We start from the raw sequence: 15,268 nt of genomic DNA on the forward strand, positions 1-15,268 counted from the left end.
CCTCTGGCAGAATGAATAAGACACTATTTTAAGGCAGTTGCCTTAAAATAGATTTTCACTGCTCTCGCCACATTAAGACATTGTAGTGACTCTTCTTCCCTGGAACATGGTTTTGGAAAAAACGATGGACAATATCTTAGTTCAGGTGAAACCTGAAACCACTTTTGATAAAAAAAAAAAGTCTGGACGAGGGCGTAACACCACTCTGTCCCCATGACAACAAAATATGGCTCTTTACAAGAAAGAGCAGAAATTCGAAACCCTCCTTGCTGAGGATATAGCAACCAAAAATACCAACTTCCTTGTCAGAAGGACTAGGGGAATATGTTGTATTGGTTCAAATAGCTGTTTTTTGTAACAAAACGAAGTTCAAGTCCCAAGGGTTTAAGGGAGGTTTGACGGGCGGAATAAGCCACGTCACCCCTTGTATAAAACCCTGGACTAAAGAATGAGTAGCAAGTTGTCTTTTCTAGTACTGCTCCCCAGCCTGAAAGGCTGGCATCCGTCATTACCACTTTACAGGTGACTGGTCTGAAGGATTTTCCTTTCAGCAGATTCTCGGTTAATAACCAAGTAAAGCTTTGGGACACTCTTGGGGACAGCGGCATTGGCAAGTCTAAAGCTTGAATTGTTTTGTTCCAAGCAGACAGGATACTGTTTTGCAACAGTCTTAAATGAAACTGTGCATAGGGAACTGCTTCGAATCAAGCCACCATGGTTCCTGGCAACCTCATGCAAAGGCGAATGGATAGATCGCCATTTGACCTGACCATCCGCACCAACTCTTATGGAGTTGATCTTTGCCTGAGGCAAGAACACCCTTTTCTGGGCTGTGTCTATGATCAGACCCAAGTACTCCAGCTTTTTTAGCTGTATTAAGGAAGATTTCTCTAGGTTGATAATCCAACTCAAGTCTTCAGATAGTTGGTTGTAGAGCGTACGCTTTGCTCCAAATGAGCCACCGACTGATTTATTAGTAACAGATCGTCTGGGTATGCTATGACTGTTATGCCCTGTGCCCTTAACCTGGCTAGAGGTGGGGCCAGCACTTTGGTGAACACCCGGGGTGCTGTGGCTAGCCCGAAGGGCAGCGCTACAAACTGGAAATGCTGCTGTTCTAACTCGAACCACAAAAACTTTTGATGAGCGGGAAATATAGGGACATGCAGATATGCATCCCTGATGTTGATTAATGCCAGACGTTCTCCTCCTAGAAGGATAGAAACTGACTTGATTGTCTCCATGCGAAAGGAGCGGATCTTCAGGAACTGATTTCGATTTCTTAGATCTAGAATGGGTCTGAGATCTCCATTTGGTTTCGGTACCATAAAAAAGTTTGAATAAAACCCCAAACCTTGCTCTTTTGTGGGGATCTGTATGATCACCCCTTGAGATATTAATCGGCCTAGTGCCTGAAATAGAGATTGTCTTTTCTCTGGATCTTTGGGAACGCTTAACCTCAGGAAGCGAGACGGTGGAAAGTCTCGAAATTCCAGCTTGTACCCCAGCGTTACCGTGGAGATGACCCATCTCTATTTTGTCCTTCAGGGATTGACAGACGTTTATTACAGCGACTGCAGACTGAGTAATGGCACCTGCCATGGAAAAAGTAGATCTTAACAGGGATTCCATTTCTTAGCTGTTGCATCTGTGCATTGTTTACTGGACAAATTAGGCCGTTATTCACATTGGAAATCGCAGCGTCAACTGCTGGTATTTTCCATCTTTTGGAGAATTTCTCCTCCAGGGGATAGAGAATTGCTAGAGAATTTTCTTAGTAGGGAGAAAATGCTTATCCGGGTGATCCCATTCAGCGAAAATAAGCTGTTCTAGTAATGCATATGCAGGAAACTCATGCATAGGTTGAGAGGGTTTTAAGGAACCCAAGGAAGAAACCGAACTTTCAGGAGACTCCGTTAGGGGTAGCATGAAAGTAGAACGAACCATCTCCGTAAGAGATTATATCAGCAATTTCTCAGATTTGAGAGGCTGAAAAAGGCCCATCTACCGTTGTTTCCTCTGCAGAGGAATCATCGTTTGTTTTTCCTCCTGATTGACTGAGGGTAACACCTCATCCTGTGCCCACTGTTCCCCTTGCAAAGGTTCTGAAGTGGGGGAGGGGGATCTAGCACGCTTCCTAGCCATCTGAATGGAGGGTGTGATCAAAGCCGCTAATCTTTCTTCCAGACCCTGCAGGGAGGAGGAAAGGACATCTTCAGTCACGTATACAGAGGCCGAGATGTGAGAAGCAGTTGCACCATCAATTTGTTCCAATGACACACCCTGGCTTGCCATAACTGGTAATTCAGGCAAGGATGACAGCATGGAAATGCGACTCGGGATCCTAGCACCTGGGGGTGAAACCTTTTCTTTTTTGGTTTTTGTGGTGTCTTTTTTGGTAGGCTTAGTCCTAAGTACAAAAACAGAGGCACTATACAAATTGCACTTAATTCGCTGAAAATATCCATGACATTTAAAGCCGCTATAAAATTCAGCCTAGAGCTGGGAAAAAGGTGTCGTTCCTGTATCAGGAATGGCAGTTTGCAACCCTCACGTCCCACAGCTCTTGTGTTCACGGCACCGCGCTTAGGCCCCGCCCCCTCCAAGAAAACATTCTGCCCCTTTTTACGTTTAAAATGTTCCCGCGCTTGGGGCGCAGCGTTTTTGGGTCCAACAAGACCTAAGCCCTGGGTTCCTGGGGTCCAGGCCTACAAAGAGGCGTTACAGGCAAAACCTCGTGCTTCGGATAAGAGGCCCCAGGTACCATCCTTTTAGGCCTTAATGGCACTTTTATGGAGGCTATTTAAATCCAGCATGGATCCCTCCAGTGGAGCTCCTCAGAGCACATCTTCACTCGTGACCAACACCTTAGACACTGGCGAAAAAAACTCATGTGCTCCTGGAAGGAGGAGGGGTTATATAGGGAGTGAACTTCCTTGATTGGGTATAACCAGTGTCAACACCTGAAGGTGGCCTATAACCCATTAATTACTTAAGGCTCTGTGTCCCATGATGTACGATAAAGAAACCGTACATATCACCACAACTACTTTGTACATCCAGGTGGATTATACTGGTTTTATTTTTTTTTCATGACAAATTGGGCTTTCATTTGGTAGTAAATGGTTATGGATATCTCCTGATTTTTTTGTTATCAAAGGAAAACTGGTCCAAAATTTTAAAATAAAATTAGCTGTACATTTCTTGCAACTACCATAACCTACCACCAAAAAACAACCCCAAAAAAATTCTCCTGCTCCTGACGATTGCAGAGATACCACATGTGCATATGTTATTTGTACCCATAGTACAGCCCAGAAACAAAAGTGCGCATTTTGCTGTTTTTTTTTTTGTCCCACCTAATACGCACTGATATTAATTAAAAAGAAAGAAAAATGCTGCCCAAAATATACTGACCCTGACCTTTGACTCTCACTTAAACCCAAACACTGACCTAGATCAAACCTTGATCTAGTTATTTCTTCCTTTTTTTTTTTTTTTTACAAAACACTTTTTTTTTCTTTGCAAGTAGAGACAGATACAATAGTGTCGGTTTATGAAACAGAAAAAAGTTGTGATCCTCAGGCTCACGGCTGATCTCTCCTGTATACCAGTTAAGGGAGCTGAGATGAGGACCATGTTCTCGGCTTCTAATCACATTACATGACTGTTCTGTTAAAATGGCCATTTTATGAAAGTGAGATCTAAAGCTCACACTGGCTGTTACTCTGAAATATCTCCTTCCCAGGTTTTCCAGCTCAGGAAAATCTGGGAGAGACGCTGGTGCGATTAGAGGAAGAAGACTTCTTTCTTCCGATATAATCAGCACCAGTGGATTAGACATAAATTAAATATATACTGTATATGGTATAAATATGTATATACATATACAGTATATACGCATACAGTATCTCAGAAAAGTGAGTACACCCCTCACATTTTTGTAAGTATTTTATTATATCTTTTCATGTGACAACACTGAAGAAATTACTTTTGCTACAATGTAAAGTAGTGAGTGTACTTTTCTGTTAAAAAAAAAAAAAAAAAAAAAAAAAAAAAGAAATAGTGAGTGTACAGCTTGTATAACAGTGTAAATTTGCTGTCCCCTCAAAATAACTCAACATACAGCCATTAATGTCTAAACCGCTGGCAACAAAAGTGAGTACACCCCTAAGTGAAAATGTCCAAATTGGGCCCAAAGAGTCAATATTTTGTGTGGCCACCATTATTTTTCAGCACTGCCTTAACCCTCTTGGGCCTGGAGTTTACCAGAGCTTCACAGGTTGCCACTGGAGTCCTCTTCCACTCCTCCATGATGACATTATGGAGCTGGTGGATGTTAGAGACCTTGCGCTCCACCACCTTCCGTTTGAGGATGCCCCACAGATGCTCAATAGGGTTAAAGTCTGGAGACATGTAAATGAACAGTGATGAGATGAGAATATCATGTTATAAATGGACAGCATACTGAAATAAAGTCCAAAAAAGTGTCAAAAGTGAAAAACAATTTTTATAAAATATATATCAATCACACACATACATATATTCATATACACACATCAAATCAGGTGGATGGAAATCAATAAAAAAACCAATGTACTGAAAAATATAGATTTAAATGCACAGTCCCATGATAGGATCAGCAATATAAACTTATAGGTGAACACACAATAGTTCAGTGTGAAGATGTGCACAAAAATTTGGTGGTGACTTGAAAAATGAAGAGGTGATCCAGAATCATCCACCGCACCCCTGTAAATTGGACACTGACCAGAAAAGATGGCTGCCATTACAGCAGCAAACACGCACTCAGTGTAGATCCGCCATCTGTTGTGGGGAAGGCTGTTCAGCAACTTGCACCATTCAGATGTAACTGTAGTAAATAAAACTCACCAGGAGCCAGATAAAGTCTCCATAGTGTAGTATTTATTGGAATAGTAAGTTAAAAGCCAAAATAAAATGATGCATAAAAACATATGACAATGGTTGCACTGCCGAACCGGTATCGGACAGTGGCCTGACGTCAGCACTAGTGTCTGCTCCCCGAAGCTATTCTTCCAAAAGGATGTTATCAAGGGGTAACCTTCGCATTAAACTACTGAGTTTTCACCTATAAGTTTATATTGCTGATCCTATCATGGGACTGTGCATTTAAATCTATATTTTTCACTACATTGGTTTTTATTGTTGATTTTCATCCACATAATTGGACATCTATAAATATCTATCCATCTATATATATTATAGATATATCTATCTATATCTATCTCTCTCTGTCTATCCATATTTCACTTTTAACACACTTTGACTTTATTTCACTGTGCTGTCCATTTAAAACACAGTATTCTCATCTCATCGCTGTTCATTTACTTTTGGCGCTTTTTCTTAAGATTGTTTATAAGTTTGGTGTATTATGTATCTGTGTCAGCTGCTGCCCCACCACAGCGCAGAGATACATCTTTTTTATTTCAGGTCTGGACACATGCTTGGCTAGTCCATACTGCCCTGCGGCCCAGTCTCCAAAGGGAGGGGATCATGCTCTGCTTCAGTATGTCACAGTACATGTTGGCATTCATGGTTCCCTCAATGAACTGTAGCTCCCCAGTGCCAGAAGCACTCATGCAGCCCCAGACCATGACACTCCCACCACCATGCTTGACTGTAGGCAAGACACACTTGTCTTTGTACTCCTCTCCTGGTTGCCACCACACACGCTTGACACCATCTGAACCAAATAAGTTTATCTTGGTCTCATCACATCAGACCACAGGACATGGTTCCAGCAATCCATGTCCTTAGTCTGCTTATCTTCAGCAAACTGTTTGCGGGCTTTCTTGTGCATCTTCTGGGACGACATTCATGCAGACCAATTTGATGCAGTGTGTGGCATATGGCCTGAGCATTGACAGGCTGACCCCCCCAACCCCTTCAACCTCTGCAGCAATACTGGCGAAATGCATAACTTCCATTTCCCAAAGACAACCTCTGGATATGACGCTGAGCACATGCACTCAACTTCTTTAGTCAACCATGGCAAGGCCTGTTCTGAGTGGAACTTGTCCTGTTAAACCGCTGTATGTTCTTTGCCATGAGGTACCATGTTGAACTTCCAGTGACCAGTATGAGCGAGTGAGAGCGATAACACCAAATTTAACACACCTGCTCTCCATTCACACCTGAGACCTTGTAACACTAACGAGTCACATGACACCGGGGAGGGAATACGGCTAATTGGGCCCAATTTGGACATTTTCATTTAGGTGTGTACTCTTTTTTTGTTGCCAGCGGTTTACACGTTAATAGCTCTGTGTTGAGTTATTTTGAGGGGACAGCAAATTTACACTGTTATACAAGCTGTATACTCACTACTTTACATTGTAGCAAAGTGTAATCACTTCAGTGTTGTCACATGAAAATGTGAGGTGTGTACTCACTTTTGTGAATATGAATACACACACATACATATATACACATACACACACAATATTACCAAAAGTATTGCAACGCCTGCCTTTGCCTGCACATGAGCTTTACTGGCATCCCAATCTTAGTCCGTAGGGTTCAATATGGAGTTGGCCCACCTTTTGCAGCTATAACAGCTTCAACTCTTCTGGGAAGGCACTGATGTGGACGACAAGGCCTGGCTCGCAGTCTCCACTCCAATTCATCCCAAAGGGTTTCTATCGGGTTGAGGTCAGGCCAGCCAAGTTCCTCCACCCCAAACTCGCTCATCCATGTCTTTATGGACCTTGTTTGTGCACTGGTGCACAGTTATGTTGGAACAGGATGGGGTCATCCCCAAGCTGTCCCCACAAACTTGGGAGCATGAAATTGTCCAAAATGTCTTGGTATGCTGATGCCTTAAGGAGTTCCCTTCACTGGAACTAAGGGGCCAAGCCCAACACTTAAAAAACAACCCCACACCATAATCCCCCCTCCACCAAATGATTTGGACCAGTGCACAAAGTGAGGTCCATAAAGGCATGAACAAGTTTGGGGTGGAGGAACTTGACTGGCCTGCACAGAGTCCTGACCTCAACACGATAGAACACCTTTGTGATGAATTGGAGCGGAGACTGCAAGCCAGGCCAAACATTCCCATAGACACACTCCTAAACCTTGTGGACAGCCTTCCCAGAAGAGTTGAAGCGGTTATAGCTGCAAAGGGTGGGCCAACTCAATATTGAACCCCACGGACTAAACTTAGGATGCCATTAAAGTTCATGTGCGTGTAATGGCAGGCTTCCCAATACTTTTGGTAATATGGTGTAAATATATATATATATATATATATATATATATATATATATATATATATATATATATATATAAGTTATCTAGTGCATGCAATTGCGTGCTCTTTTTAACTTTTGTTTCACTTGTTAAACTCGGCTGCACTGTAATCTCATGAGATTACAGGCAGCCCTACCCCCTTTTACTCAGATCTAAGCAGTTTTCAGAGGAAAAAAACTTCTCCTCTGTTCTCCCTCTGAGAACAGAAGTTCGAAGGCTACATAAACAGGCTGCAGAGGAGATACTTTTCCTCCGAGAACTGAACGGAGAGAAAGCTAATCAATTTAGTAAACTTACACCAAAGTATCTTTTCTCTCCATTCACAGAGAGCTTCACAATGACTGATCACTGTGGTAGCCAATCAGAGGCTACCACAAAGATCAGGTGACCCAGAATCGGGAGTTCCAGGTTTCAATTGTTAGTACAGGGCTCTCGGTGAGACCCCAGGCTCGGTGCTGGGAGTGCGCTGTGCGGCAGACTCTCAGAACAAAGGGGGATACGCAAATATGCGGCCCCACAGAAAAAAGCCCAGTCCAGTGGGACAGCATATTTGTGTTATGTCGTTGCAGAATCTCACTCTAAGCAAGGGAGTAGCAGCAGAAAGCTGCATTACTGGTTAAGCCAGCGAGGGAGAGATGCCCTGGAATTAGGCAGCTGGTTTCCTTGGTCTTTTAGCTATTCAAGTTATGCTAGCTACAGGGTTGCTTATGCGACATTGAAAACAACCATGATCATTTATTTTGTACTCTTGCCTAATTTACTCTGTACCTGCCTAAGTAATCAGGTTTAGTTTTTACTCTGTTCTTACAAACATTTTATAGACCAATGAGTAGAACAGGCCCATTGTTAATGGTGATGCAACCAACATTACTTATTGTAAGGACACATTTATACACACTCATATTCATTAATTTTTAGTTTATGGATTAATTGTATGACTTTTTACCTCACGATAAGACTTAAGGAACCCAGGAATTTCATAATAAACAGTCACAAATCCGGAATCTCTTGCTAAAGCAGCACCTGTTCTGGGATCAATCTGAAGAGTGGCGATGGAGGAAGAACTCCATGTTCCAGCCAAACCTGTCAAGAAAGTGTACATGCCACTTACTGCTGTTATTATGAATAAATAAAATATCTTTAGAATGTAAACACAATGAGAATGGTTAGAGGACTAGAAGTTCAAAAATTAAGCACCAAAGTCCTGTATCAGGTCAGGAGTAGTAGGTATACACATACTTGAATGTTGAGATTACTTTAATAACTCACCTTTTTGACTGGCAACTGTGCTTGTAAAACAGATTACATCGCCAACTACAACTTCTTCATTTAGACTAGGGTATATACTGTGCTGGACAGGCAGGGGAATATAGTCAGAGATTCCTGGGTTCTCAGCATCCCACACACTTAATATAGTGTATCCAACATTGACTGTGCGCATGACAAAACTGTCATTTTTGGGTCCCTTACCAATTTGTACAAAATCATCTCTAAAATTAAAGGAAAAAGTGTAAAATTCACACACAAGTATTAAGTATCACTACAAAAAATGATATTAAGTGCTGTAATACTACCATCATGTGGTTTGAGGGAGCACATTCTTCCTAAAATTAAAATAGGGATTTTATACTGTCTACAAAAAAAGTAATCTTTGTAACGAGACTTTATATAACACACATGGAATACCAAGAAATTTCTTTAGGTGGTAATAGGAATTGGTTACATGGCACAAAATATTCTCAAACCATATGGCAACAATCAAAACAAAAAATAATTGTAGTTGGTTTGCACTGAAGATTACTTAAAGAAGGGGAAGGCAACCTTTGACAGGTGATCTACCTGAACAAAATGTTAAAGATCAAAGATCACTGGGGCGTGGCAGGGCCTTTTAAAAAAATAAAAATAATAATAAGAAGAAATAAGAAACTAGCAACTCCCCCAGTCCAATCCCTTGGATTTTTTTTACTAAAGCATAGACCCGTGTTAGGAAGCTATGTTTACGAGCACAGGGATGCACAGGTATTTCATGCATCCCTGTGGAGGCAGTTAGTTCCATGCATGTCAGTTTGAATGCAGCGGATGCACGGACAGTCGCTACTCCCAATCTGACATCTGTGTGGGTGCAAGTGCGTAACCCCAAATGCAGACAGTGTTAGTTTAGGGACATGCACCCACATGGATGTCAAATCAAAAGCAGCGGTTGTAACAGCTGCTGCATCCCAAATGACATGAATGGGACTGCCTGCAAGGGGATATATGGAACACCTGAGCATCCCTGTGCAGGTAAACATGGCCTCACATGGGTGTGCACTGTATTATGCCCTATGAATGTTTTTTTTTTTTTTTTTTTTAAATGTTATATTTTAAATTTCCTTTTTGCTGGGGGGGGGGGCACTAAAGTGAAACATCAGGGGTCTAAACAGACTCTCGATTTCTTTTTTGAGACAGAGAAAGAACAGAGTTCTCTTTCCTTTTATCTGCAGCCTCAGCTGCACTGCAGATGAATAGACTCTGTACAGTCACAAACTGAAGCATACTAAATCGTGCACTGTGCTTCAGTGATGAATGAACACAGGAGCGATCCATAGTTAAAGTATAGCTTCACCCTCTGTTTCCTGCAGCACCTAACGCAGGCAGGAGGGGAGGGGAGGGGAGGGGAGGAGAAGCAGGCAGCTGAAAGGAAGCCTCAGTGGATCTGTGCTTCGAGGGGGTGGGTGGGGGGGGTTGGTGGTCACGGGGGGGATAGGTTGATTACTCCCAGTGTGCGACAAGGCACAGAGACCTCCCTTTCCCTGCCACACTGGATAATAGTCGCTGGTGCCCACCCACCAGAGCACAGGAAAAACACAAGGCAGGTTTAGACAGCTTCAGACACTAGTCCGAAGCAGCTAATCATCGGCAGGATTGCCTCCGCCGCCACTGATTGGCTGATGACAGGATATTTCAGGCTGCTTCGAACTAGTGTCTGAAGCCAACTGTGTTCATTCCTGCGATTTACTTGTCACCTGCCTGCGGTTGACCGGTAGATCATGATCGACGGGCTGCCGACTAGCGGTCGACCGATATTTGGCCTTTTTTTAAAAATCGTCATTGGCGATTATTATGTAAATTAGGCCGATTAACACTGACCGCAATGTGCCTGTTCCTCCTCCCTTATTGCCAGAGCCGCTGAGTGTGTGAAACTGACATTTGTAACTGAATGCAGAGAGAAACCAGCTGTCAAAATTCAGCGGTGATTTCGGGGGTGGGCGGGACCCAGCAGCTATCAAACACCAGCCAATGGGATGGGATCTGGGCGGGCCGGCAACGTGTATGTGGCCCTGCCCCCTTAAGCACCCACCCCCAACATTACCGCTGAATTTTGACAGCTGGTCTCTCTCTGCATTGTTACATATGCCAGTTTCACACATAGTTACACTATATGGGCTCAGTGTGAAACCTGTCAGTGCAATCAGTGCCACCTACCAATGCTTCCAATCAGTGCCACCTGTCAGCGCAAGTGTTTCCAATCAGTGCCACCTGTAGGCGCTAATCAGTGTTTCTAATCAGTGCCAGCCAATGCCACCTATCAGTGCCAGTGTTTCAAAAAAAAGTGCCACCTACCAGTGCCGCCAATCAGTGCCAGTGCTTCCAATCAGTGTACTGTAGTGTACTGTACTGAGGAAATCAAGAGTGTGGTAGAGTGACAGGAGCAAGCAGAGGGAAGTGGAGTGGGAGAGTTTATGAGATGAAGATGGGGGGGGAGATGGGGAAAAAAAAAAAAAAAAAAATTGCATCATATTATCTGCCGACCCGATTTCTAAATATCGACATCGGCCAGAGAAAAAACCCATATCGGTCGACCTCTATTGCCGACCCCCAAGTTAAAGCATTACAAAGTTTAAGTGCACTACCCTTCTGTTCCCAAGATACAGATAGTCAGAAAAAAAGCACTTACCTGTTAATTGCAAACTTAAGAACAGAATTCTGAGCGTGAAAAACTTCCCCAGTGTTGTCATGGAAATGGGCTGAGAAATGCAAGGTTATTCCCAATGGAATTGTAGACAATAAGTGACTGTTTTCTGTTTGAAGAACAGGACTAGTTACAATGCGCATATATGAAACTGGAGATACCTGTAAAAACAAGACAGAGCAAAAATATATGAGCCTAAACAATAAAAAAAAGAGTGCCATAAACCAGCAGCTACATTTGCTTTCTAGACCCTCAGGTTGATGCATCTTTGTTTTCGTAGGTAGTAAAAAAGCAAATAAATCTAAAATCACAAGATTTTATTCACAATTTCAATACAAAATCATCTTATAAAATAAGGAATGTTCTATCATAAATGTATATCCATGCGTTATTGAACAGTATGTTTGTAGACTGTTCCGATACACATATATGCCTCAACTAAACTGATGGCATTTTATACTCTGTGATACATATCAAACCGATAACCGTCGGGATAATATGCGGTAGATAATCACAGAAAGATGGCAACTAAAGCTGTAACAAGTTTCACAGATAAGCCTGTTTCTTAAGAAAGGCAAATATCATCTTTGCACTATGAAAGTGGATGCAATTTTGATGTTCATTTAATAGTATCTCAGTGATAAAATGGAATTTTTGTACTCACCGTAAAATCCATTTCTCAGAATTCATCGAAGGACACAGTGCCTCCTTAACCTTGACCATTGGGTTATATCGCCTCTGCAGGAGTAGGACTAGGCAGAACAAAAAACACCAGGCTACGCCCATGGGCTGTCCTCAGTCAGTATATAACCCCCTCCCTGCTCTAGGTATTCAGTTTAGTAGCAAGCAGTAATAGAAGTATCAAAAACTCCATATAGAGGGGTGGGCGCTATGTCCATCGATGAACTCAGAGAAATGGATCCTATGGAGAGTACAAAAATCCCATTTTCTCTTTCATTCATGAACGCACACAGCGCCTCCTTAATCTTGACCATTGGGACGCCCAAAAGCAGTGCCAAAGAAAAATGAGGGGTGGGCAAAATAACCCAAGGTTAACCACAAGAGCCCTAACCAGGACACAGGAGCCTTAACCGGGTCACAGGAACCCCATCTGAAACAAAAAACGTTTAAAGAAAAACACCCCTTATAAGGGAATCCCCCTCTTAAACAGCAGCCTGCAAAAATTGCGGCCAAAATATCTACTTTATAGAATTTATAAACCTGCAAACCTGTGATATTGATGATGGAAGGCCAAGAAGTACCAAGGACCTGAGTAGAATGCGCCGTGACAGGGAAAGGAGGAACCCGACCCTTAATAGAATAGGTCTGAGTCAGTCTGTCTGATCCATCTGGAGATGGTAGCCGAAGAAGCGGCTAGCCCTTTCCTTGGTCCTTTTGTAACCAAAAAAAGCGAGTCTGACCTACGGAAGAACTCAGTGGATTCCAGATACACCTGAATCGCACGAACCACATCCAAGGTATGCAAAGCAAATTCCTTGGGATGAGCCGGCTAGGGACACGAGGATGGCAACACAATGTCCTCATTCAAATGGAAGTCAGAGACAACCTTGGGCAAAAATGACGGATAGGGACGAAGAACCACTTTATCCCTATGGAGTACTAAATAGGGACTACGACAGGATAATTCCACCAACTTTGAAACCCTGCGGGCCGAGGTAATAGCCACCAGGAATGCCACCTTCTGGGACAACGTAGGTAAGGGAATCTCCCGAATATTCTTGAATATTCTTGAGGATGAACGCCAATCAACTCACACCAAGAAATGTACGCTTTCCACGTACAATGGTATATCTTACTAGAAGATGACTTCCTCGCCTTCACCATAATAGGGATCACTGATCCCGAGAGACCTATCTCTCAGTACCTGGCTTTCAATAGCTAGGCCATTAAAACGTTACTGTAAAGCAGGATGGAAGCTCAGCCCTTGGTACAACTGGTCCTCTTTTTAGAAGTAGCTTCCAAGTGATGTTTACAGCCACCGGAAGACTTTTGCCCTCGGTCCTTCGCAGGCACCGCAGAAGAGGAAGGCGTTGGCCCCGCATTGACACTGGGACGACTGCGGCGTCTACCAGAGGAACTCGCGAGGTTGCCACGAGCCTCAGTTACTTCCCGTTGAATTGAACCCGCTGAAGGGGCCGATGTTTGAGAAGAAAAACTACTAACCTGGTCAGCATTCACTCCAGAGTCAGACCCAGGTAGCCCAATTTTCTGGACAGGGCTAGAGGGGACCTTGGGTAGTTTGGACGTCACCTGAACCTTTACAGGAATTATACCCACACAACGAGACACAGAGCCCCCCAAAGTGGACAAATTCTGTCCCCCTTCTTTGGTACTCCCAAAAGGTTCAATTCGTGGACCCCCTTGATGCTCACGAAGGAGGTCCATGAATCTGGAAAACAGCGAAAATGTCCCCCCCCTAGCAATGGGTGAGTGCAGACCTTCATGCTGAAGGAGTCTTGTCAGTGGATCCAGAGAAGCCTGCTCTAGACTTACCAGACCAAGATTGCTTATAACTTCTCAGGGAAGACTTGAGAAATCGGTTTCCTTTATCTGCCGTCCCAGGAGCCTGGAGGAATTTCTTATGGGCTGAGAAGGAAGGCCCCCCCCCGTCTGCGACGAGGCTCCTTCCCTTTCCTAGATTTAGGCAGGAAGGTGCACTTTTCCCCTGTGACACCCTTAATGATGTCATCCAGGGTAGCCCCAAACAGGTGGTCGCCTTGAAAGGACAGATCAATAAGAGCTTTTTTAGAGGCTTGGTCCGCCGACCAATTCTTAAGCCACAGCACATGTCTAATCACCACCGCTGAAATAGAAAGCTTGGACAGCACAGGAGCTGCATCACAAATTTACTGTAGCCCATGGACCAACTGGTCCGCTAAAACAACATAAGCAGTAGGAACCTACTCACTACCTAGGACCCTGGCGCAAAAGCTTGGCCCATTTTGTTAGGGTCTGCGACACCAGGGCCGAGGCCAAGACTGGACGCAATGCCGACCCAGCCATAGTAAACATGCTGCGTGCCACAGCCTCCGCTTTCCTATCAGCCGGGTCCTTAAAGGACGGGGATTCCTCTACTGGGATCATGGTCGGTCTATTCAACCTGGAAACAGGAGGGTCCACCACTGGTGGGGTAGTCCACTTTTTTTAAAAGTGATTCTTCAAAAGGGTAGTGTACTGAGAAATGTTTGGGGACCACAAAGGGTGATTTTTGTTCTTCCCATTACCTATGAAAAGGCAGATAAGGAAAACCCCTTGGTGTCCGAGGTGACTTATGCGTACCAAAGGACACAGCCACGTCTGTGGCCCTGTCAGCCGCATCCCCCATCTTTAGAGTCTCCCGCACCACAATAACAAGTGTGTCCACCAGCGCTTTTTCACACTGCTGAGACCGCAGAAGACTCATCCTAACTATCGGACAGGTCAGGGGGCGAGATATTAAACCATCCTGGACGGGCCATGTAAACGGCGACATCAGGCTCAGAATCAGATGAGAGACTGAGCAGGGGAAGGCGGGGGACGATTCCTCCTGGGTCTTTGCCCACACGCTACTTCCACCCGGGATACTAATGACTCAAGGACCGCCGTCAGTGCAACCATGGGAAGCTGGGGTTCCGAGGGACCTGCCACCTCCATGAGGGGATCAGTGGGTGAATTGTGACCCTGAGGCTCCATAAGGAAGAAGACCCTGTAGTACAAAGGAACTTTGGCACCACTAAGGGACACGCCAATAACCAGGGTACCCATCAGCAGAGAGGGAGAAACACAAGGACCCCCAAAGACTCACCCTACCAAACGGAGGAGCGCCGCTATTCGGACCCAGCAACACCAATGTCGGCGTCCATTTCATATATCCCGGGACAGGAAGAGAAGCATAGGGGAGGAAGAAGAGGAGCTCTGGCATCTCCATGAGGTTCTGGCCGTCTATAGTGTCTCATTAGACCAGTGATGGCAAACCTTGGCACCCCAGATGTTTTGGAACTACATTTCCCATGATACTCCAGC

General features: G+C 44.1%; 1 protein-coding gene across 2 annotated transcripts in view; it reads right to left on the minus strand.

Moving 5' to 3' along the window:
* Positions 1-15,268, minus strand: part of NUP210 (nucleoporin 210) — a 287,888-nt gene that overhangs the window by 59,728 nt on the left and 212,892 nt on the right. Inside the window, exons 31-34 of one of the 2 annotated variants that reach the window (XM_073592411.1) lie at positions 11,231-11,406; positions 8,563-8,783; positions 8,240-8,376; positions 4,133-4,406 (exon numbers count right to left, since the gene is read on the minus strand). In XM_073592411.1, the coding sequence (XP_073448512.1) occupies positions 4,266-4,406; positions 8,240-8,376; positions 8,563-8,783; positions 11,231-11,406 (675 nt within the window). In that variant the 3' untranslated portion in view covers positions 4,133-4,265. Of the gene's footprint in view, positions 1-4,132; positions 4,407-8,239; positions 8,377-8,562; positions 8,784-11,230; positions 11,407-15,268 lie in introns of those variants that run through there. The other variant, XM_073592410.1, reaches the window with a different exon arrangement.

This window comes from Aquarana catesbeiana, linkage group LG07 (genome assembly GCF_042186555.1).
Source record: "Aquarana catesbeiana isolate 2022-GZ linkage group LG07, ASM4218655v1, whole genome shotgun sequence".
Lineage (NCBI taxonomy): Eukaryota > Metazoa > Chordata > Amphibia > Anura > Ranidae > Aquarana > Aquarana catesbeiana.